The sequence below is a fragment of the Urocitellus parryii genome, chromosome 1 (assembly GCF_045843805.1).
Source record: "Urocitellus parryii isolate mUroPar1 chromosome 1, mUroPar1.hap1, whole genome shotgun sequence".
Taxonomy (NCBI): Eukaryota; Metazoa; Chordata; class Mammalia; order Rodentia; family Sciuridae; genus Urocitellus; species Urocitellus parryii.
In genome coordinates, this window is record NC_135531.1 from 95,942,532 (window position 1) to 95,967,641 (window position 25,110).

General features: G+C 46.7%; 2 protein-coding genes across 13 annotated transcripts in view; one reads left to right on the forward strand and one right to left on the reverse strand.

Moving 5' to 3' along the window:
• LOC113179652 (protocadherin gamma-C3) overlaps window positions 1–19,067 on the forward strand; it is a 145,736-nt gene extending 126,669 nt beyond the window's left edge. For all 11 annotated transcript variants that reach the window (XM_077800908.1, XM_077800899.1, XM_077800914.1 and 8 more), the window contains exons 2-4: window positions 1,369–1,427; window positions 11,857–11,945; window positions 17,057–19,067. In XM_077800908.1, coding sequence (XP_077657034.1) covers window positions 1,369–1,427; window positions 11,857–11,945; window positions 17,057–17,283 — 375 coding nt within the window. In that variant the 3' untranslated portion in view covers window positions 17,284–19,067. The remainder of the gene's footprint in view (window positions 1–1,368; window positions 1,428–11,856; window positions 11,946–17,056) is intronic.
• A 3,687-nt stretch (window positions 19,068–22,754) lies between these two features.
• Window positions 22,755–25,110, reverse strand: part of Diaph1 (diaphanous related formin 1) — a 94,238-nt gene continuing 91,882 nt past the window's right edge. Inside the window, exon 28 of one of the 2 annotated variants that reach the window (XM_026384335.2) lies at window positions 22,755–23,480. In XM_026384335.2, the coding sequence (XP_026240120.2) occupies window positions 23,323–23,480 (158 nt within the window). In that variant the 3' untranslated portion in view covers window positions 22,755–23,322. The remainder of the gene's footprint in view (window positions 23,481–25,110) is intronic. The other variant, XM_026384333.2, reaches the window with a different exon arrangement.

Sequence of the window (25,110 nt, forward strand, 5' to 3'; positions counted from 1 at the left end):
TTCTTTCCCTTTTAGTGCCTTACATGAGGAGGGAAGACTTTGGGCTTCCTCATCCACAGTAGCCCTCACTGAACAAATGGGGACCCGCCATCCTCCTGTTTCATCCAGCTCCCTATCCTCCCATCATGATCCCTGCAACTCCATGTAGATTCTGCTGTGCTTAAGAATACATTGGCTAAGGGCTGGACATCTTCAGGGAAGCCCCAGAATAGTGCTCATAGCTCCTGATATACTGAGGATATTAGATTTCTAGATTCTGCTCACATCACTGTCGCCTATGAGACTTGAGTGTGAATCACTGGCAGTTCTAGGTCTCCCCAGTGTAATCTGAGATGCTCACACTCTCTGCTCTGGGAACCAGAGTGAGAATTAATTACCCTGTCCCAGAGAGCACACCAGTGGGCACAGTAGTGGGCACGGTAATGTTCTCCCAGAACCAGTGAGGACACGGCTCTAGGAGTGCTCCATGAATGGTGGAATGAATAACATACTCCTGGAAGGACTGGGAGAGACTTGGGTGTTAAGTGGCTGACAGAAGAACCCACACCTTCAGCCAGGTGGGAGATGGCTACAGATCAACCCCCCTGGGAGCCCTGCAGATTTAGTTGGCATTGCTTGGAAGCTGTGGGAGCTTGATCTCTCTGGGCTCCATCCCAGCCATTTTCTCTGTTCCAGACAGAGAAGCCTTGTTCTCTTCTCAGTCACAGGCCATTGTCTGGCATGGAGTTCTGAGGGCAAGAGGTGTCCCAGGGCTTGGATCCCTAGCAAAGGCCCTGTCTGGCATGACTCCTAAATTAATAATGTATTTAGCTGTGGGAAGAGATCCTTGAGAGCCAAGGGCCTGGACGAGGTGTCGCTCTAAATGTGTCGCTGCACAACTTGGCATGAAAAGGGTTACCCAGAGCCGCAGCCATCTTGCTGCGGAGGATGCTTTGTTCCCAGCTGAAGGGCTGGATAACTTCATTCTAGGGCTGGTGGGATTCTAATCTAAAAGCCTCTTTTGCCACTTTTAGGAGCCTTCTCTGCACTGCTCCCTCCAGGACCACAGAAGATACTTTCAGTCCTTGAATTTGGGCCCCAAAGTCCTGAGTCTGGAGACAGGGAAAAAGGAAGGCTTTAAAAAAAAAAAAAAATCAAAGCTTCCTCACTGTGACAGATAAAAATGTCATTTCATCTCTGGTACCTCAGACCTCTGAGAGGGACCTGGGGTATTTTTGTGGTCTTTGGAAATGTGCCATCCCCTCCCCCATCTTACCCCATTTCCTTCTCTTACCCACTCCCCTCCTCTTCCAGCTCATCCCCAGGGACTCTGGTGACATTCTGACAGCTCATGGATACTCAGCTTCTTTCCCTCTGTTTTCTCCACAGCAAGCCCCACCCAACACGGACTGGCGTTTCTCTCAGGCCCAGAGACCCGGCACCAGCGGGTAGGTGACTGATTCTCCAGCCCACCCTCTTCTCTGCGGCATTTTTCTCAGTGATGACGTGGGAGGAGATGGGGGAGGGCTTGGCATTTGCTACAAATGGTGTCTTTCCTCCTTCCGAGATCTCAGCATCGAGGTTTTGATGTATTGGGGGCTGGTACACAGACCCGGAAGGGAGAGGCACCTGCCCTATTTTGGAAGCTGAATGCACACTCACCCCTCCCTTCTCCCCATCACATGTTCCAATCTCCTGAGGGCTCCATGGAACCAAAGGATGGTCTTAAAGTCGCCTGTGGATGGAAGGGAGACGTTTTATGCCTGTCTATCACCTGCATTCCTCTTCTCTGAGTTGAGCTGGGCTCCATCCTGACCTGGAGTTTAGGCAGAGAAACATGGGTCAAGAGGAGGGGCAGGAGGAGGCTGTCAGCACTTGGAACCTCCTCCAGAGCCTGCTAGGAAGAGTGATGGCAGGGGGAGGGAAAGTAGAGGCAGCACAGTTGGAGATGGGACTGAGGAGGGAAAGCCACCCTAGGGCGAGCCCGGGCAGGTCTCCCTCATCCAGGTTCTCCTCCAGCTGCACCCTGAGTTCCACTCATTGTGCCCTCTTTGCCTGGGAGAATTTTGTGTCTGCCTCCTCTTAAGTCTCTCTCTCTGTCACTGTCTCTTATCTCTGTGTCCTCCCCTCAGTCTCTAACTCCAATCTTAGCTTTCCCTTTCCTGGTCTTTATCTTGGGTTCTGTCTTTACTGCTACATCTTGGACCCTATCATATGTGTCTGCTTGCACCGATGGATTTTTACCTCGCACTATGTGCCTGCCATGTTGGAATGTTCAACAAATGTAGAAGGAAAGAATAAATGTGACTCCTTCCTTAAGTTCAGTCTCTATTTCTCCTTTCTGTCTCTGCCTTCCTAAACTTGTCCTTGACCTCTTTTCTGTGTCTCCATCTCCCACAATTGCCTAGTGACCTCGTGACCTTGTGCTCTTCTATCAGCACTCTCCTTGTTCCTGTCCCTCGTGATTTCCACTTTATTCTCTGTTCTGTGTCCGTGCCCCCCCCCTCAACTTCTCTTCTCTTCTTCCTCTCTGCTTCCCGGTTGCTTTCTCTGCTACATTTTCTTTATCTTTCTCTGTCTCTCTTTCATCGAGTCTCTTCTGTCTCTGCCTCATTTCTTTATGCTTGTGGGCAAGCCAGCACACTCCGGCACCCCCTCTCCCTGCCCCTCACACACAAGAGCCTTTGATCCCTGCTCCCCACTAGTCACCCTCCCATCCAGTCTGCTCCAGCTGCTCATTTCAATCAGGTCTGAATTCCTGCTGAGACAGGAACCCCCTGTGGGTTGGGGGTGGGGACTTCAGCAGAAAGACCTTCTTGTGGTCTGTGGGGAGTGGGGATGGGCTCTGGGCCAGACCTCCCCAGTAGAAGCCTGGAGCTAAGAGGAATCTGTCCAAAGAACCCTGGAGATGAGGCTGGGGCTTGGGCTGCCTCCGCAGCCCATGTTTTCCCAGAAGCTAAGATGCTGAGCTTCTGTGCTTCCATTCTCCCCCTCTCCTCACCAACTAAGCCCTCACTTCCAGAAGAACACAGGAGGCCTTGGCATGCAACACAGATTTCAATTCCTGGGCATGCACAGTCCTGTCACTAGCACCAGGAATGCAAAGCACTTCCCAGAGGGCCCCCTGAATGGTGCAAACTGGAAGATTTGCCCTGCCCTTGTCCTTCCCTTGACCCCAGTGATTTCCCTTCTCCCCACTTGCCTAGCCTCCCCATATTCATTCAACAAATATCAATTGAGCATTTACTCTGACTCAGGCCCTGTGCTAACACTGGACTCTAAGAGTGAACAAGCAGACATTATCCTTGAATTCATAAATGTTCAGGCCAGCAGAAGAGAGAAAATTGACAATAAATCACACTAAATTAAAAAAAAAAATCTATTACAAGCTGGGCATAGGGCACATGCCTGTAATCCCAGTGACTCCAGAGACTGAGTAGGAGGATTGCAAGTTCAAGACCAGCCTTAGCAATTTAGCAAGGTCCTAAGGAACTTAGCAAGACCTTGTCTCAAATTAAAAAAAAATAAGATGAAATTCGATTTTAAAAAAAGGCTGGGGGGCTGGGGATGTGGCTCAAGCGGTAGCACGCTCGCCTGGCATGCGTGCGGCCTGGGTTCGATCCTCAGCACCACATACCAACAAAGATGTTGTGTCCGCCAAGAACTAAAAAAAAATATTAAAAAAAAATTCTCTCTCTCTCTCTCCTCTCTCACTCTCTCTTAAAAAAAAAAAAAAAGGCTGGGGATGAGGCTCCATTGTTAAGCACTCCTGGGTTCAATCTCCAGTACCCCTCCCACCCAAAAAATCTAGTTACAAATCATAGGACTTTATAGAAAAAACTGGGTAATGTCAGTATAATCAGGAAAGAGGATCAGGGAAGGCTTTTAGGAAGAGAGGATGTTTGAGATATGGTAATGAGAAGTACTGGGCAATTTGTGTTTTCTTCTACCCACCCCCAGCCCATACACTGGCCCTGAACCAGAAGTCACTGATGGACCTAGAAGCCTCTCATATATCCTCTGGGTTGAGCACCTTGCCTCTGCTTCAAGTCCTTTCTCATCATACGAGAAGCTCAGTGGCCTGGGATCTATGGGGGAAGCTCTTGAGGAGATGGAGGAGAAGGCTTAGGAGCTCTCCCTTCCTGAGTCAACTTGCTGATATGGAGGCTAACATTTCTGATTCAGCTCCAAAGTGAACAATCTAACCGTGGTTTCAGCCCTCCACTGCTTCTCTGCCCCAACCCCTTTCTACTTTCTTGCCCATTGCTCTTCAGCCCATCTGGTCAGGCACACCAGGTTCAGAACAGAGCCAATGTCAGAGTTCTTCAATAAACCTGACTCAAGTTCAAGCCACCACTGGGTCACAATGTCTAGGCAAAAGTGGACTCTCATTCTGAAGTCCTTGCTTGCTAGGTGCTCCTCCTCCCCACTATGATCCCTTCTCAGATCAACCTTTGCTTCTGATCCCAATAGCTGTTGTCCCAAGCTTTGAGACCAGCAAACCATCTCTCTCTTCCAAGCCATAATCTCAGCCGTTCTCAAACTCTGCAAGGCAGAGAAAGTCCTTATTTGGCTTCCACTGCCCTCCACTCTGTTTTCTTCTGATGGTTCCACACTACCATTTCCCAACTCTGAATCCCCTTCCATTCCTCCTCCTCTGAGACACATTTTTTCTGCTTTCTCTCAGATTGAGCAGTCAGCAAACAAATATCAGACTGTTTTTTTCTCATTAAAAAAAATGCTCATTGTAGAACATGAGAAATAGAAAAAAAATCTAAAGAGAAACCACCCATAATTTTATAACCTAGAGAGAACCACTACTAACTTTATTTTTTGGTACAGTAATAGGGATAGAACTCAGAGCCACACATACATGCTAGGAAAATTCTTTACCACTGAGCTACAACTGCAATCCCCCCCCCCTTTTTTTTTGGTATCAGGGATTGAATCAAAAGATGCTTAACCACTGAGCCATCCCTAGCCCTTTTTATTTATTTATTTATTTTGAGACAGAGTCTTACTAGATTGCTTACAGCCTCATTAAGGCTGGCTTCAAATGTTTGATTCTCTAAGCCACTGGGATTACAGGCATGTGCCACCATGCCTGGCCCTACCTTTTTATAACAAGGAAAATTTTAAATACATACAAAAGTGGAAAGATGGTGTGATGAACCTCTATGAAACTGCTCTTGAGTTCTAATTAATGCCCTATCTTGCATCAAGTACCTACTTTGGATAACCTTGAAGCAGATCTTAGACATCATATAATTTAATCTGTGTCTTCACTTTCTTTAGTAGATGATTTGTGTGTGTGTGTGTGTGTGTGTGTGTGTGTGTTGCCCAGGATTGAACCCAGGGGCACTTAACCTCTGAGCCACATCCCTAGCCCTTTTTAATATTTTATCTAGAGACAGGGACTCACTGAGTTGCTTAGGGCCTCACTAACTTGCTTTGAACTCGTGATCCTCCTGCCTCAGCCTCCTGAACCACTGGGATTATAGGCATGCTCCTCCATGCCCAGCCTATTTTTAAGATCACATTTGTATTTGGTTGAATGTCACTTAATACCTAAACCCTTTCAATGTGAAACTTTCTTTCTTTCTTTCTTTCTTTCTTTCTTTCTTTCTTTCTTTCTTTCTTTCTTTCTTTCTTTCTTTCTTTTTTTATTGATTTTTTTAAAAAATGACAGCAGAATGCATTACAATTCTTATTACACATATACAGCACAAATTTTCATATCTATGGTAGTATATATCTTTTTTTTTAATGATAAGTTGGTCATTCAACCATTGACATTTTCATATGAACCTCTCTGAAGGTTTTTATTTGTGCAGTCAAAAATCATAAATATATAATTCACCTAAATATATTTTTCACAATGTATTTTGTACTTCTGCTTCAGGGCCAGTGTATGGCCTGGACAGGGCGGGTGGGTAGAAGAAAACACAAATTGCCCAGTACTTCTCATAGCCATATCTCAACCGTCACCTCTTCCTAGAAGCCTCCCCTGAACCTCTTTCCCGATTCTACTGATATTACCCACTTTTTTTCTAGAAAGTCCCATTATCACAAACTTGTTGACACTTAGAAAATATTAAGAACTTTTGTTCCGAATCAGCTGGCATATTTCCTACTTTTTTTTTTTTTTTTTTTTTTTTGGTACTGGGACTGAATCCAGGTCCCTCAAGAGCCTTGCAACTTGAGGCTGGCCTCAAACTTGCCATCCTTCTGCCTCAGCCTCCTGAGTTGCTAGGATTACCAGCATGAACCCAGCTTTTCTTACTGTTTTTTAAAATAGTAATTAGGGGCCGAGCACAGTAATCCCAGCAGCTTGGGAAGCTGAGGCAGGAGGATCATGAGTTCAAAGCCAGCCTCAGCAATTTAGGAAGGCCCTAAGCAACTGATTGTAGACTCTGTCTCTAAATAAAATATAAAAAAGGGCTGGAGCTGGGTGCAGTGGTGCATGCCCATCCCAGTGGCCCAGGTGGCTGAGAGTTCAAAGCCAGCCTCAGCAAAGGCAAGGCACTAAGCAACTCAGTGAGACCCTGTTCCTAAATAAAATATAAAATAGGGCTGGGGATGTGGCTCAGTGGCTGAGTGCTACTGAGTTTAATCCCCAGTACCAAAAAAAAAAAAAAGTAATTAAGTCATCCTGTGTACCACTATTATAGCCTTTTTTCTTCTTTGTAATATATCAGGAGAATTTCCCTATGTCCATAAAAATTCTGCAAAGTGATTTAATTGTTGCATAATAGCCCCTCATATGGACATGTATGTGTATTTTCAGATGCTATGTTAAAAAAATACACATGCATTTACATTTTTAAAAAATATTGTTCTTTTTAGTTGTAGATAGACACAGTACCTTTATTTATTTATTTATTTATTTATTTATTTATTTATTTATTTATTTTATTTGTATGTGGTGCTGAGGATTGAACCCAGTGCTTCTTGTGTGCTAGGCAAGTGCTCTACCACTGAGCACAACCCCAGCACTGCATTTAGATTTAAACACAGTTAAATCCAGACTATTTGTCAGGGTGACTTTCCCAGATTTCTCACTTTTTTGGGGGATGATACATGAAATATTTTATTATAGTCCAGCCTATGAGATACTCCCTCATATCCCTCCCACAGCATACCAGAATACAAACTCCTTAGGGCAAGAACTGTATCTATCTTTTACCTCAAAATTCTAGAACCTGTCACAGACCTTGGCACATAGCCGGTGATTAGAAAATGATCAATCAAATGTAGTTAGTCTTCTCCATTTTTTATTTTTAACTTTTCCCCAAATTCTTAAAGAAACCCCTACATCTGCTGCTAGGGCTCCAGGGCTTCCTTGTTTTGAAGCCTTGTTTGTTGTTATATAAAAGATCACAGCTTTACACTCATATTAGGTCTACTTTTATTTTTTTTTAATGACAATTTGATCATTCAACCATTGACATTTTCATATGTACCTCTCTGAAGGTTTTTATTTGTTTTATTTGTTCAGTCAAAAAGCATGAATATATAATTCACCTAAGTATATTTTTCTGGGTTCTAGCTATGTGATTTGGAAAGGATGTGAACCCTGATTTCTTCTGCCAAGAAACAGGGATAATCATAACTCTTATCTGCTGGGGGGTTCTGAGGATGAAGTAGATAATAAATACATAATCTAGTTGGCCCAGTACTCAGAAAACAGAGCTCTCATTAAATGACTAAAAAAGAAGTCTCTCCCTTTCTGCTCATCTCTTGTCTAGCATCAGACATCTGGTGGCCTGCCACCTGTTTGGCTTCTAGCCTTCAACCAGTTCCCAAGAAACTTCCTTATGATCCAGCCCACCATGGTTCCAGGCCACCCTTCTACTCATCTTTATTCCCTCAACACCATGGACTGTCCTCCTAACCTGTGGTGTCTGACCCCTGCCATCTCCTCTAAGCCAGACTCTCCTCCCTGCTGCCTTCCTTCCCTGCTCTCTCCAATTAATGCCCTTTATAGGCCCCTTCACTTGGGTTCCCTGCCTGAGAGCTCAGTCAAGCTAGAAGTGAGGTCTGCTAGATTTGCATGGAGACAGGTGGCTGAGACCTCATCTCTGGGCTTCTGTCCTTCCAGGAGAAACTCCATACTTGCTACTTTCAAAAGTGATTTTTAAATATATAAATCCCACTGAGCAGTGGGGCACCCCTGTAATCCCAGTGTCTCCGGAGGCTAAGGCAGGAGGACCACAAGTTCAAAACCAGCCTCAGTAACTTAGTGAGGCCCTAAGCAAGATAGCAAGACCCTGTCTCAAAAACAGAAAAAAGGGCTGGGGATGTGACTCAGTGGTTGAATGCCTCTGGATTCAATCTCTGGTACCAAATAAATAAATAAATACATAAATCCTATCTCATGGCAAATCCCCTTTTAAATACCTTAGCAGCTTCCCAGAGTTCTGAGGATGAGACCAAAATCTTTAGTGTCCACTCTGCCACCTTGGACTGATACCCCTGTGGTAGCCACAGTGACTCTTTCATAGTCCTTTGAATTCATCAAGCTCCTTTCACCAAGCTCCTCAGAGGTTTAGGAAGGGTTACTCTCTCTGCCTGGAAAGTTCTCTCAACACTACACCTCTCCTAAGGTGAGTTATTTTTACCCTTCAACTTGTTAATTTTGAAATGTCTCAAACCTATCAAAAAGTTGAAGGAATGGTATGATGAACATCAGAATACCCTTACTCTTTTTACCTAGATTAATCAACTGTTAAAATTTTGCACCTTTATTTTATCTACATGCAGACACACATACACATGCATTATTTTTTCTGAACCATATAAAAGTTGAAGGCATCATGACATTTGATACTTCAGTATATATCTCCTAGAACTCCTATATAAGCCACAAAGAAATTATCACATTTGAGGAATTTAACATTAATACAATAATACACAGTCTACTAGCAGATTTTCATAAATATTTCCAATATGTCCTTTTTGTAGGGGGGGCCAGAGACTGAACTCAGGAGCACTCAACCACTGAGCCACATCCCCAGCCCTATTTTGTGTTTTTATTTAGAGACTTATTGAGTGGCCTATTAGCATCTCACGTTGCTGAAGCTGGCTTTGAACTCGTGATTCTCCTGTCTCAGCTTCCTGAGCCGCTGGGATTATAGGTGTGCACCACTGCACCCAACTCCAATATGTCCTTTTATTCTATCTTTTCTTTAAAAGGCAGGATTCATTCAAGGAGCATGAATTGCATTTGGTTGCCATGTCCTTCTCTTTTAATTTAGAATAACCTCCCCCCTTCTTTTGCTTCTTCTTCCTCACCCCTTCCCCCCTTCCTTTCTGGTACTAGGGATGGAACCCAGAGGCATTTTGTCAATGACCCACATCCCCACCTCCCTACTTTTTCCTTAATTTTGAGATGGGGTCTTGCTGGGCTGCTTGGACTGGCCTTCCATTTATGATTGCCTGGCCTCAGCCTCCCAAGCCACTGGGATTACACAGGTAGTTTTAAAAAATCCAGCCAATTGTCTTTTAAAATGCCCCACAATCTGAATTTGCTGGTTGTTTTCTCGTGGTCAGATTCAGGTTAAGCATGTTGGTAGGGTATTCATAGGTGATGTTCTGCTCCCTACAGCATCACGCTGGGCATCCTTTGATGTCAGTTTGTCCCATTATTAGTGATGCTAAGTTTGTCCACTTGGTGAAAGTCATGTCCCCAGATCGCTCCATTATAAAGATTCTTTTATGTATTTTTATTTTTTGAGATGGTCTCTCTGTTGCCCAGGCTAGCTTTGAACTCTTGGGCTCAAGCAATCCTCCTGTCCCAGACTACAGAGTAGCTGGGACTACAGGAGGGTACCACTGTGCTCTGCTTTATAAAGATATTTTCAAATATTTGTGATTAATAAGTAATCTGTGGATGGTACTTTGAGATGTGCAGCAGCCCTTCACCCAATTTTAATATTTTAGTGTTCCCTAATGATCCTTGCCTGAATCTGTTTTTATATCAGCAATTACCAAGTGGTGCTTTTCAATCATTCCTTCTACAAGTCACCTGAATAATTTGTTCAGATTTAAATTTGGTATCTTTTCTTTGGAGAAGCCTAAAATAACTGAGCTCCCCTCACCTTGACTAGGTCAGGATTCTCCTTAAATATTCTGGTAGCCCCCTGTTCTTTGCCTCCATTGCACCTGCCATGATTACAATTAAATTATTTTTTGATCATTTAATATCAACCTCTCAATGTATACCATGAGCACCATAGAGAGGTTCTATTTCTTTCATGCTCATGCCTACCACATGAGCACCTAGCCCAGTGTCTGGAACATCCATAATAGTTGTTGAATAAATACTTGTTGAGACAAATAAAATAAATAGAATTCAACTCTTCAGAATCCAACTCTTTCCACTCTGGAAAGGGAGGAATGAGATTCCTGCTTTGCCCTCCACTCTAACCTTATGTTTGTTATGATGGCTTAGAGCTGACACACAGAAGCTATGTGCTCTGTCTGAGCCTTACACTGAGTTTACCTACTTGGGGATGGGGAGTCCCCGATCAGGAGAAATTATAAGCAGGGACAGAACTTGCAAACATTGTAAAGTTCTTGGTGGTGCTCACCCCACCATGAGCATCAATGCCCCCCTCCCTCTACACATTCACTTTCATAGCTTTAAGGTCTGCCCTGAAGCCCTTCCCATAAGGAACCTTCTTTTGACCTCAAAGGAATCTATCCCTATGAGGTCCCCTGACCTCTTTACTATTTATTCATTCAGGCAACAACTATTTATTGAGGAGCTTCTCTGTGCCAGATGCTGCCAATAGTTACCTAACAGGCAGACTGCACGTGTATGCTAGGCTGCTTCCCCATCCCACCACCCCCACAAATTGAGATAATTTGATCCTTGAAAATAAATATATTTTTTTAAAAAGATGGAAATTATCACTGTGGGAGAAATCTAAATTATGTTGGAATTCTTTAGGGTTCTTTTATAATTAATATTTTAAAAAATTATGAATGTTCATGGTTTTTCAATATCCAGAGTCTCTAGGAGTCCTAATTAGGTCCAAATGCCAGGCTTCATGTTATGTGTTTCAGTAAGAAGCAGGCAGACACAGTCCCCACCTCGCTGAGGTCACTGTGGTAGAGTGCACCTCTGTCTGGGTGCAATAGGGTGACTGTGCTACCTCAGAGCAGGCTCTGGCCCAACCAGGGTTTAGGGATTCCCCTCAGGTACATTTTATTCATGTTACCAAGGCAAAGGGTGTGAGCTGGCACTCTAGGAATTAGCGTCTGCCCATGGATTTGCAGCAAGTGGGAACCTGAGGAACAGGGAAGTTCCAGAGAAAAGGTTTGATGATAGAGTGTTAGAGAATAGAGCAGGAGGTGGGTGTTCTCGTGAAATTTAAGAGACAAGTTCTTATATGCCCCTGGATTTTATTCTGAGAACTTAGGAAGTCATTGAAGCAACCTTATTTGAGTTTTCAGAATGTCTCTCTCCCTGCTCCAGGGTCTCCTGAGGCCTCCTGCATCTCCCCTAGGTTTTCTTGGATTCCTACCCCTTTCTGAGCTCTGGGACATCCTCTCCCATTCCCTCTTCTCTGTCCTCCCAAGAGGGTCTGGTGTTCCTTGCTCTGACAGTAAACAGTGTCCTTTCATGAAGGATGAGAGGGGATGCAGTTGATTAGTTACATCTGCAACAATAGATAAGCTGGTTTAGGTGACTGACTTGTGGGGATCTGGCTTCTGAAGGACTGGACAAGCACTTCCTACCTCACTCAAAGGAGCAGGTCTTGGGCATGGATTGGGGATAGGATACTACACTTGGGAACCCTGGGAACAGGCCAGGAGGGGCATGAATGGGGCAGGCTGAGGACACTGCTCACCATCCCACTTTCTCCCCAGCTCCCAAAATGGTGATGAAACTGGCACCTGGCCCAACAACCAATTTGATACAGAGATGCTGCAAGCCATGATCTTGGCCTCCGCCAGCGGTAAGTGGTACCCAGTGTGTATGGTGGGTTGGGAAATGTGGGGCTTGGAGGTGACTCCCACAGCCACCATAGATGGAGACTGGATACCATTCTGTGTGGTTTTTCCAGGTCTTGCAGCTGGTCAGAAAGAACCTGATTCCAGGCTAAAGAACCAGCAGAGGGGTTGGGGGTTCTGGGTGCCTGGAGTAAACAAGTTATAACAATCCATTGAGGAGATGTGGGCCTAACTCTGGACCGGGGATAGCCTAGGTCAAGTCCTAGCTCTGCCACATACCATCCTTGTGACTTTGATCAGTTTGCTTGATCTGTCTAAATTTCAGTTTCCTCAGCCAAGAAAAATTGGGACAGTAATTCCAAAGGGTTATTGTGAAGATTAAAATGTAGAGGACTGGACCTGGCATATGCAAACCCTCCATCAGTGACAGTGGGTGTGGATATTCCCAGCAGAGAGAAAAAGACTCCTTTTTTCTTGCTGCCCCCACCTTTAGACCAGGACTAGGATTTTCCCACAAAGCTAACAAAGAGCCTCACATGTAATAGAGACTCAGTCAATGGTGGCTGTCCCTGAAAAACCACAAGGGTCCTGAGCAAGGGAAGTAGAATAATATCATTAGTTATTAAGAGCACAGACTTGGAAGCAGGTCAGTTTGGATTCAAACCCTGGTGCCACCACTTAGCTGTGAGTCCTTGGGTAAATCCTTCTGGGCCTCAGTTCCACTTATTATGAAATGGGCAAAATATTAATAATTGTGGTGTTGTGAGGGCCAAATATAAGGGAGGCCCTCAGCACAGGATTGGCAGAGTCCTTAGAATACATAGTGGTTACCATTGATTAAATATTAATTTTAGTGGCCCATTATAGGGGAAAAAACAGTATTAGAGGAATGCCTATTACTAATGGCTAACTTCTGTAGCAGCAAATGTGGGCCCATGAGGGTTAAGGCACTGGCTTATGTCCTGCCTTCCAGCACATCTGGAGGATAGGTGGGCAGAGAACCAGGAGAAACCATAATATCTCTACCTTGGTCCAGGGCACATACTAAACTCAAAGTGCCTCATGTCAATTAATCGCCTGACCAGCCCTTCAAGGCAGACCTGATGATTTACATTTGACAGAGGAGGGGTGTGAGATGTCACTCTTCTGGGGGTGGGGGGGAGGGGGGCCTCCTGTTTTGAGCTGCACAGTTATGATCACAGCTATGATTCTAACCCAGCTCTACTCCCAAGCTCATTCTCTTTCTATGACAGTGACTTTGACTTTCTGCCTTTAGATCCAGCCTCAGTTTCTTTTAGCTGGTTATGTCTAGAGGCTGAACTCCTCCTTATGCCCTGCATTATTCTCCCAGATTACAGTTGTAAAATAAAAGATGTCCAGTTAAGGGGCTGGGATTGTGGCTCAGTAGTAGAGCGCTCGCCTAGCACATGCAAGACCCTGGGTTCGATCCTCAGCACCACATAGAAATAAATAAATAAATAAAGGTATTGTGTCCAACTACAACTAAAAAATAATTTTTTTAAACTTTATTTTGTTTATTTATTTTTTTGTGGTGCTGAGGACCGAACCCAGGGCCTCGCACGTGCTAGGCGAGCGCTCTATTGCTGAGCCACGACCCCAGCCCCCAAATAAATATTTTTAAAAATAAAGATGGCCAATTAAATTTGAATTTCAGGTGAACAACAAGTGCTATTTTAGCATAAGTTTATCTCAAATGTTGCATCAGATGGACTACTAAAAAAATTACTCATTGTTTATCTGAAATTCAAGTATAACTGGACACCCTGTATTTTTGTTCTCTGGCAACCCTACTCTAGATGTCTGTGAGGTTAAGTAGGGTCGGGCCTGTGGCTGATGAAAGGACTAGGAAGGAAGAGGTGGTAGGGGCTGCCAGCCCCCTGGGGTAGAGCTTTCCCTGGTCTGATGGGCCTTAATCCTAGAGAGGCCAGCTGTTGAGTATGAAAGAGGCAGGCAGCTCTGGGGAGATGCCAAGTCCAGCCCCTGAGGGAAGTAAACTGGTCTATTTAGCTGTTGTGGCCTTGAGCCCTAAGGCCAGAGAGTTGGCTTTTTAGCCTAAATCCAGATGTTAAAAAACAGAAATGGAAACAGTATTTATGGCCCAAAACCCTCCCAGAAGTTCTCCCTGGAGCAGGGCCATAGCAGCGCACGCTCCTCTGTCAGGACTCCACCTCTTCTAAGCCACATAGGTCCTGACCCAAGGCTGCCCTTGGGCCCTGGGGAATGGACCTAGGAGGGAGGTGGCAGGGTCAAGCGCTCTCACTTTCACACCCACTTCTTGGCCCCAGAACCAGAGAGGTTCCTGGAGCCCAGCCCAGCCAGGCTTGTGGGGCTGCTGAGGGTCAGTGAGAGAGAGAGAGAGACAGAAAGAGAGAAGTGGGGGGATCCTTGGGGCATGTATGTTCCAAAGGAGGCTGCAGTTGGCAGCTTCACCAGCTCAGATGCAGCTTCCTCAGGCCTCTGTGGCTACTGAGAGTCTTTGCCTCAGCCCTGGGCTGGGTGGGGTCAGAGGATGGTAACTGGGCAGTGGTGGGGCTAGCACAGGAGAGAAGTCAGCATCAGTCACCCCGCCTCCTCAGGCCATGTTCTTTCTGGCTGCTTTTGTAAGTCTCTGTCTTCTTAGACTAAGAGAAAATCCTGGTCCTTGCCCAGTGTGGGTCTGGGAGTTGGGGGAAGGCTGTAGAGACAGTTTAGGAGAACTGATTATATAGAAGGTAAAAGTTGGCAATGCAACTTCTTTCCCTCAGATTATAGATGAGCAAACAGACTCAGAGCTGACCAGACAGAACTCCAGTGTTGGTCTCTGTCTCATACATGTTGGATTCCCCATCTCCTTTCCCCACAAGGTGGGCAGGAGCGTGCTCTGTCATTTTCACCATTCTGGATACTTCTCAGAGATCTTGGGTGCACACAAAGTCTGTGAAGTGCCTTTTCTCTTTCTGTTCTGCCTCCTTTATCCCTGTTTCTCTGCATTTATTCCTCTTTTTCTTCTGTGGACAGTGCAGATGAAACACTCTCTCTTTTTGCTCTCTGGCACCTCCTGGGTCTCCCCTTCCTTCTATCCCTAAATCACTCTGGAATCTTGGTTCTTTGAAGCCGGATCTGGGCCCTTCCCCCCCCCCTTCCACTCTGGAGGAGGTTAGAAGTGGCTGGGGGCTGGTGGCTGGAGGGGAGGGGGCGGGGCAGGCGTCTGGGGACTCAGTTCCCTCCTGGAGTTAATTAGGGAAAACAGGGAAATGTCAGCCCTATGAAAGGGCTGGGGGAGGGGGCCGGTGGGGAAGGAGAGAAGGAAGCCGGCAGCTGCTCTTTCCCACCCAGCCTTGTCCCTGCCCCCAGAAGGCCCTCAGCTCCAGGGATTTAGAACTTGAAATGGAGGCTGCAGAAACCCAGTCCTGGGCCTGGAGGGCAGAAAGACAGAGACTCATCTCTGTTCCTCCTCCTCTTATGCCTGCCCCCTCTCCCCGGCATTGAAAAATATTTCCTGTTTCTCAATCCCTGGTTGGTATCCGAGGATTACTCAGCCTTTCCGGCTTTAGTCACTCTCTCAGGCTTCCAGGGTCTAGGGTGGGGGCCGAGGGAGGTTTGGAGGCAGCCCGGGCAGCCCGGCTGGGCATTTCTGGGTTTTTGTTTTTTTTTTTAAAGAGAGAGTGAGAGAGGAGAGAGAGGAGAGAGAGAGAGAATTTTTTTTAATATTTATTTTTTAGTTGGCGGACACAACATCTTTGTTGGTATGTGGTGCTGAGGATCAAACCTGGGCCGCATGCATGCCAGGCGAGCCACATCCCCAGCCCCATTTCTGGGGTTTTAACTCTTTCTCTGCCACAGAGGATTCGGGGTCTTCCAGCAGTGAGCCCAAAGAGTAAAATTCCTGTTTCCCTTCATCACCCTCCACCCAGCCAAAGAGAGTAATAGTGTAGATGGGTGAAACAATGATGGTATGACAACAGCAGTGACTAACATTTATTAAGCACTTATCCTGGGCACTGGATGAAGCTTAGATGAAGCACTCTCATTTAATCCTCATAAAAACCCTATGATAGTTATTAATGTGCTTTAACCTTAAAGTACCTACAAGTCATCTGGAGCTCCTGTTACCATGCAGATTCTGAGATGCTGAGCTAGGGACATCAGTTTCTTCTTTTGTGCAGCAAACAGTTGGGCTGGCTGCACTTCCAGATGTCATTTAGCTTAGACATTTTGAGCCTCTATCTATCTTTGCTATACCTAAGGTGGTCCCCCAGGTCATCATCTTCTCAGTCTCCTAGTGCATGATTCATCCCTACCTTCTCCTCTCACTTCCTTTGCCCTCAGAGCAGGGATAAGATCCTAGCTGGTGGCAGTGGTGGAGGGAGTAGCTGTACCCTGCAGCATATGCTTAGATACACTTAGACCAAGTTTCGGGGTCAGGTATTGGGCTTCTCTCAGCCTTGGTTCAACCCTCACCTGTAAAATGAAGATAATCCCATATATCTCATTGGGTGTTGGGTTGAGGCTGCATGTGAAATATGGAACAAAGCGCTTGACACAGAGTAGGCCGTCAAATGCTTCCAAGACATGAATGCTTGGAAGAGTCCCTCCTCCTGATAATAGAACTTCTGATCCACTACTCTGTGCTGGGCATGGTTGGAGAAGAAAAGGATTATGTGCCAACCATGGTCTAATGTGGAAGCTAGATGTTCCCTGGAGAAGGGCTAGCTAGGGCAAGGATTTGGGAGCCAAGGGTATTAGCCCTGAGGGAAATCTATCTAATATATTCTGAGCACTGGCCAAGCACCAGGCACCATTCTAGGTACTTTATGTATGTTTTCTAGTTTTAGATTTCATCCAAACCAGAACAGGTGGATACTATTACCCCCATTTTGCAGATCAGAAAATTGAGGCAACACAGGGAGTTTAGATCAACTTACCAGGATTACAGTAAGAAAAATAGTTGAGAATCAAACCTAGGCTTTCTCACTCTTAACCTGTACCTTCAACTCCTTGTGGATCCAGACTACGTGGTGTATTCCCAGTGAGTATTTTTGAAGGCATTGAGTAACTGCTTGTAGGACGAGAGTCACTGCCCTCATCTGATGATCTGACCTTCTTCTCTCTGCAGAAGCTGCTGATGGGAGCTCCACCCTGGGAGGAGGTGCTGGCACCATGGGCTTGAGTGCCCGCTATGGACCCCAGTTCACCCTGCAGCATGTGCCCGACTACCGCCAGAACGTCTACATCCCTGGCAGCAATGCCACACTCACCAATGCACCTGGCAAGAGGGATGGCAAGACCCCAGCAGGTGGCAATGGAAACAAGAAGAAGTCGGGCAAGAAGGAGAAGAAGTAACGTGGAGGCCAGGCCTAGAGCCTTATAGGACAGCCTCCTTCCCCAACCAACCCAGCTTCTCCTTACCTGTACCCACATCTCAGAATTTCAGGGCTCACCCCCAGGATACTGGCAGGGGCTAAGGCCATGCTCCCCTTGGGAAACAGAAACAAGTGCCCAGTTAATACCCCCTCTCTCTGCCCCCAAGGGGTTGAATATGCAAAGGGAGTTCTGCTGGGAACCCCCATCCAATCAATTTGCTGTACCCACGGGGGTAATGGGGTTAGTGTAGACACCAAGAATCATTGTCACACACCCTTTCTTACAGCTGGACTCCTCCATCTTCCAAATCAGTCAGGCCCATCCATCCCCTGCTTCCCTCCACCCCACCTCATCCTGCTCCTTCAAAGTTCCTCTCTTGAGTAAGGTGGTTGGGGTACTGAGGTACCACATGATCTAAGAAGGGTCATAGTTCTATAGAGTTGGGAAGGCATCATGACCTCTTGGTCTCTTCTTCAGTTCTCAATCTTCCCCCAAAGCATGGTATTGTGAGAGTCCTTTTACCTCTCTAGATCCTAAGACCAATGTTCAAGTTTTGGGGGACACCATACTGTCAGCATCCCTGTGGTACTGATGATGCTTGCCAGATTTAGGGAAGGCATTTTGCTACCAAGCCTCTTCCCCAGGCCCTGGGGACCAGTCTTTTGTTTTTCATTGTTCGATGTTCCCACTGCATGCTGTGATTTTTCCCCACCTCTCCTCAAACAAGAGACTCCATTGCATGTTCTGAGACAGTAGGGGATGGTAAGCTAAAGAAGGGAAGTTTGTGTATATGGATGGGGAGAGGATGGACAAAGCTTGGCCCATCAGTTTACAGGGTCATAAAGGAGGCTCTGTATGTCCCCCAGAATACTGGCCAGATCTCCAAATTCCAGCCATAAACCAAGCACCAGGTTGGACCCTTAGCCCCCCCCCCCCCCCCCCCCCCCCCCCCGCATATAGGGTTCAGCCCGGGGCGGCTTTGGGCTGAGCTATCAGGACCAATGAATTTAAATGGGCATTTCAGTTTAAGGAAGCTCTGATTGGGTTTAGGAGTAGGTCCCCTGGAGAGGTCAGAGGGGCCTCTGTGGGTGCTGGGTACTCCAGAGGAGCCACTGTGGAACCCTGATAGGAAGGGAAGCCCAGCAAGGCCATTCTTAGTTCCTGGGTTGGGAGGCAAAGAACTACAGCAGGAACCAAGTAGATAGGCGGGGCTTTTCTACAGGGTCCCTGTACTACTCAAAACGTAGGTCCTTCATCTTGCCAGGTGCCATTTCTTCTCTGTGAAGGCCACTGTCCAGGCCCTCAGCCCACCCCTTAGTGGCCAGAGCCTGGTTAAAGTCCCCCAGTGCCTCCTTGAGCAAAGACCTTCCTCTGCCCACCCACTTCTGCCCCGCGGTCCGGTTCATCCAGCCCGGCTGCAAGAGAACCCCACCCCAGCCCTTAAAAGTAGTGTAGAGCCCCCTCCCTCGGCTGGTGTAGAATAGCCAATAGTGTATGTAGTGTGGTGTGCTTTTCCGTGATGGCGAGTGGGCAGCGGGCGGTGGGCTGCGCGCAGCCGTCTGTCCTTGAATCTGCCTTCGGCGGCCCGTGCTGTGTTTTGTGCTGTGTCCACGCGCTGCGGCGACCCCCTCCCCCGTACTGACTCCTTCTATAAGCGCTTCTCTTTCGCATAGTCACGTAGCTCCTACCCACCCTCTTCCTGTATCTCACGCAAGTTTTATACTCTAATATTTATATGGCTTTTTTTCTTCGAAAAAATAATAAAAAAGGTTTCTTCTGAAAGAGTGAACGCTTCTGTTTAAGAGACGGAGCTCCTGGCACGCGTGAAGTGATGAGCTGAGAGGTGTAAAGCTGGAAGAGCGGAATTGGGAGACGAGTGTTTGCATCTTGTTTATTTTGTTTTCTCATAGAGGGTCTAAATCTGTTTCTGAAGGGAGGGAGTGTGGGAGTGGGAGTGTGTGTTGCCTCCCGAGTCGGTGTTGGGCTGTCCAATATGGCTGTGCATGCTTGGGTACCGTCGTGTCTGCCTGCGATGGACTGTCGTTGTGCTTGTAGATCTGTCTGCCGTGGTGTGTGTGGACTAGGGGATCCGTCGTGGGGGTGGGGAGTCTGAGTGCGGTGTGTCCGTGTGCAGTTGGCTGTATGCTGGCGGCTGCCTCCGCTAGGTTAGGTTCTAAGCGCCAGTCTCCAGGCAGAAGAGGCGAACCGGCGCGGGCGGGGGAGGGTTGGCGCCGGGCAAACAGCTCTGGGAGGGCGCGGGGGACGTTAGCTTAGTTCGCCCGCCCCTTCCCCGCCAAAATTAACTCTTTCTCGCACTCCCTCTACCCCTGCAACCTAGAGGTTTTGGGAACACCGCGGCAGTGGGAGGAAATGCGGAGGGCGGGGGGGGGGAGATTCTTCCCTGCGGTATTTCCCTCTCACCTCTTACCAGCAAAGACAAACAAATTGGAGGACGCATCCTTTTCTCGAGGGGGTCAGGGGGACTAAAAAGGCGAGCAGGAAATGAGATGGCCCGAAAATCCAGCTTGCCCTCCCTCTTTGCTCTCGGTGTTTCTCCATTCACTCTCGCCCTCCCATCTCCCCACCCCTTCCGCCAGCCTCCTCCCAGCACAGCGAATTCCGAGGTTGCCGCAGCCTCAGAAGCTGCAGGAAAGAGGGGGAGGAGGAACCAGGAGGGGCGTTGACAGAATCATAGACCACTAGGATTATGTGGAGGGTCAGCGAGTCCTACCCAACCGCTGAGCCCGAGGGCTGTCTTTGGGCTTCCTCCGCGCGGAATGGGGGTGGTGGTGGTGTGTGGGGGGAGGCGCTAGTTCTATCACCTCCTGGTCTGTTGTCATGGAAACCAAGCCTTCCAACGAAGCATCTGGGGGCAACTTTCTTGCGTGGGAGGAAGGGTGGTGTGCACTGTTGTTGAGATAGGATAAGTGTTTTGTTTCTCAGAGCCAGGCTGCAAAGGGGCGGGGTGCCGGGCGCCTGGGTTCTATTCCAGGCAGGGCAGCAGACGGGCAGAGCATGAGAGCAGCTGTGGTTGGTCCCCTAATTGGCATGTGGGAATTTAAAGCTCTGAGCCAGAAACACGTGGCCTCTTGGGGAGGGGAAGGGAGGAAGCCAGCTGCCCACCTCTACACCTTGGCCATGTGGGGGAGGCAACTGCCCAGCCTTGAGGCTATTTAAAAGGTTTTTATTTCTAGTTCCAGGGGCTGCCCAACATGGTATGTGGTCCTCTCCAGGCCCCTCCCTGTCTCAGGCCTGCTCCTCCCTGGTAAGGTTTCTTTGTGGGGGGTCTCTGAAGTGCTTCAGCAGTATGGCTCTTGAGTTGCAAGTCATCTGTAGCTTGACCTCTGTAGCTTGAGTACATTATCAAGCAAAGGCTTCCTGAGGTTGGGGCCACCAAAGAGTTTGGTCTGCCCACTGTTCAGTTTTGGTCTGCCACTGCTTGGGCAGGCTCCTGGTTTCCAGCCCACCCTAAGTCTCTCAACTCTTGAATGTGGTCACCAAAAGAGCAGATGTTGGGAATGGGAAAAATGGGAGTCAAGAGGATTTGCTCAGCACAGAGGCACAGGTCCTGCTGTGAAATTGTGTGACATCGGAGGCATGGGGAAGTGGGGAGTTGGAAGTCAGTTCAAGAAAAGGTGTCCAAGCCACACTGCAGCAATGTGGAACAGCCAGGAGGCTTAAGTCACCTCATTAAAAAATTTTTTTTTTTTTTAGTTGTAGATAGGGACACAATCTTTTTAATTTTAGGTGGTGCTGAGGATCCAACTCAGTGCCTCACCAGTACTAGGCAAGTGCTCTCTACCACTGAGTCCCAACCCCTGCATCACCTCCTTAATTTTTTATGGAAAGTAAATAGCCCTGAGGTGAGCTCTGGCTGGGCAGAAAACATCATGTGTTAATCATTTCTAGCCCTGTGTTCAAGCATAGTGTCTGGCACCTTTAGCTTTCTGACTTTGTCAGCCAGGGTTGTTAACTGGGTTTAAGTGTTGTCGTGTCATACTTAAAGAGAGATAAAGTACTCAAAGTTTATTTTCTTATGATAGGGTTGTTGGAATTAAATAGGCTAAAGCTTGGAGAGAATATTATTTTTTTTTTCTTGGCAGTCCACTGTTCTTGGGCACCTTGATAGAAGAATAGAGGAGCCTGGACTGAAAAGAAAAATAGCTTAGAAATTCACAAAGGAGGCTGAAAGGCGGTGTTGTTTCAATGCTTTATTAACAGTTGGAAACAAACCCATCAAACTGGAGGTGATGACATCCCAGAAGCCCAAGAGGCAAGGGAACAGGTTTGCATTTTGTATACTCCTCTCTCTCTTTTTTAAAAATTTTTCTTATTAAATTCATCTTAGCAAAAGTAGATTAAAAAAGAAAGGGTCAAATCAAAACCCTAGATGTCAGCCAGCAAGAGGAAGAAGGTGACTCAGGGAAGCAACAGGACCCCTGCACCAGTCTTCCCTGAAATAGCCCAGAAGAGTTGCCTTTGCCCCTTTGGACACAAGCTGGACACACAACCAAAACCCTCCTTCCTGGCCACAAAGCCCCCTCAAATTTCCTTAGCTCCCCAATTCTGGGCCAATCTCTAAAAGTACCATTCTCTCTCCCTAGCTGGGATGGGCTTAAAGTGGCACAAGGGAGACAGAAGTGTCACCCTAAGCCAGAGAATCTGAGCTTCCTGAGGTTGGGGCCACCAAATAGTTTGGTCTGCCCACTGTTCAGAAGGGAGCACAGGGTGTATGTGCAAGCAACCCCTGTGCCAGATTCCCAGTGCCCAGTTAGCATTTGTACATTTGGCTTGATAATCTATTAAATTCATAAAAACTGTAACCTCAGAGCTCCTGTTATTCTTGGGCCTGGCCCAGCCCAACCAGAAGCTCCTCCTGCCCCAGAAGTGCTGCAGGGTTGTTGGTGGTGGTGGGAGTTCTACGTAAGTCTCAAAGTCCAAAAGGCTTGAGAACTGAGGCCAAGGTCCAGGGGCATGTTCAGGATTGTGGCCTGTAAGGAGAGCCCTAGAACTCTGAACCTACCATCAAACCTTATTACATTATGGAGGGGACAGGGGAAGGAAGTTATTTTTCTTTAAAAAAATTTTTTCGTACAAAAATAGATCCTTTGCAAAACAATTTCTCAGCCAGGAGGCTCCACCTCCCATTTCCTTGGAGATAGGGGGTGAGGTGTTGGGATGGTCACACTATAGGCCATACTCCAAATTAGATGCATCAAAACTCTACAGAAGGAATGATGGGGGGGGGGGCACCCTGGCTCAGTAGCCTGGAGGCTGATACAAAGGGTCTAGGGAGGCAAAGGCAAAAGGCATGGCAATGGGCTGGGGGATGAACCCGGTACAGTTACTATGCCATAGCTACCTGTCCACAGGCTCAGGCCTGGACCACAGTGGAACAAGTAGAGTGGTACAGATCCTTTTTATTTTGGGAAGCCTTTTCCAGGAAGATGGGGTAAGGGTGGGATTTGCTCCGGCCTTCTTAGAAGCAGCTCCCAATGCCACAGCACTAGTAATAAATAACAACAGCTAGGAGGGGAAGAGAAGAGCATAGGTGACAGCAATGAAGGGAAGGATCTAGCCCAGAGGTTCATAAGCTCCATGCTGTTCTCAGGGCCAGAGAAACCACAAAAGAAAAGCACAAATTCAGCAAGTCTGACCTACGAACATACCCAATAGAAAGTTGGGCTGAGAAAGCAGGCTGCGCTTTGTCTAAGACAAGGCCCTCTTGAGTAACAGAGGAAACAGGTTAAGGCAGCAAAAAGGGTCCCCTGCTTTGGTAATACAATAGCCAGGGCTGGCTGAGTTGGTCTCAGGCCTCTTCCACATGACCCTTTCCTCTGGTCTCCAGGCAGCTGAAGATGTATGTGATGTTCAGAGAGCAGCAGGCCAGAGAAAGATGGGGTCAGGGTAGTGGAAGTGGTTGCCCCAGAGGAATATCCCCTAGACCCTATAGGCACATGCTGCAGGGTGGGACAATCCAGGCTCCATTTAGGAGCTGCCATGGCCCAGGGACCCAGTTTAACTTGCACGGCCAACCAACTCCTTGGCTTCCTCAAGGATTGTGGGGACTCCTTCGCTGGTCTTGGGCACCTTGATAGGAACTGCAGTCATGGCATCATCCTTGGTCAGCTCTGAAGCTAGCAGAGATGTGACTGCACACCCAGCCTTCCTGTTGGCTGCAAGAGAAGATATGAGAGATGCTGTCTATGGAAGGCCTTGTTTTGAATCTCTTTCACATTCTATAGTAGACATTCAGCCAGAAGCCATGCAAATATGGTTGCCTTTTCTGGTTCACAAAGACCATTACTTTGAAGAAGGAGGGGCAGAGATCCAGCCTATGGGATATATTTTTGGGTGGCAAAAATATAAGAGAGTGTGTACCTTACCGTTGCTTCCTTCCTTGTGTGATAACAGTACTAAGGTTTGAATAGGGCTAAAGGGAAGGAACTGGGTTTAAGTATTGGCATGTCATACTTAAAGAGAGATAATGTACTCAAAGTTTATTTTCTCAGGGTTGTTGAACTTAAAGAGGCTAAAGCTTGGTATAGAGTATTATTATTATTATTATTATCATTATTATTATTTTATTGGCAGTCCACAGAAAGCTCCTAGGCAAAAATACATTACAGTCAGCCCCAGGAGGGCTGTTCCTCATAGGAGGCAGTCTGCTGAAGGCTGCTGGGGGGCTCTTACAAAAAACAGTAGCAGCCACTAAGTGGCATCACATGTATACCATACTCCCATGTGTTTCTCCAATAACCAATCCAAATGCCTGGCTCTTTCCCACCTCTTCAAGGGCCCTACAAGACAGGTAAAGAATATGAGTGTGTATGCTGGTAGGGGAGGGATCAAAGGCATGTGAGAAAAGATAGGGCTGGGACCAAGGATGGCCAAGATGGGACCCCTATAAAGAAATCTCTGCCTAAAGGATTATGAAGTTCCAGTTGTCATCCCAGGAGAAGAACCAGTCAATCAATGTGATTCTGTCAACGTTTGGGACCTGTACCCAAGACTCTAATATTTGTTATTAGACTTATGACCCCAGCATCCTCAACAGGAAGGCAGCTCCTTGGGATTATGTCCATCTCATGATGTTTTGCTTCTTCCCATGCCCTAGAAGAAGCACACAGAGACTGCACATACATAAAGTAGCTTAGCTAGCTTAAGGTGAAAGAAGCCAGATACAAAAGGCCATATATATCAATCCATTCCTATGAACTGTCTAGTCCATGCAAATCCAAAACATGGAAAGTGGATTAGTGTTTGCCAAGGGATAGGATGCGGAGAATCAGAATAAAGAGATGATAAAATGTTTGAGATCACTATTTAACCTGACGTGAACATTACATAGTATGTCTACATGTATCAAAACATCCAGATACCCCCTAAATACATGTAATGTAATTTTTATGTATTAATAAAAAATGACTGTTAATGGGTATAGGATTTTTTGAAGATGATGAAGAACACGTTCTGGAATTAGCAGTGATAATTTTATTTTTATTTTTAATATTTATTTTTTAGTTTTCGGCTGACACAACATCTTTGTATGTGGTGCGGAGGATTGAACCCGGGTCGCACGCATGCCAGGCGAGCGCGCTACCGCTTGAGCCACATCCCCAGCCCAGCAGTGATAATTTTAAAACCTTGTGATATTAAAATCCAGTGAAGGCGAATTTTAGTTACGTGAATTATAGCTCAATTAAATTAAGGGGGAAAAAATAAAGAATATGACTTTCTGGGGACCCAGGAAAGTATAGTAGAGAAAGCAATGCCTAAGCCTTAAAGAAGCAGGAGTGGATGAAA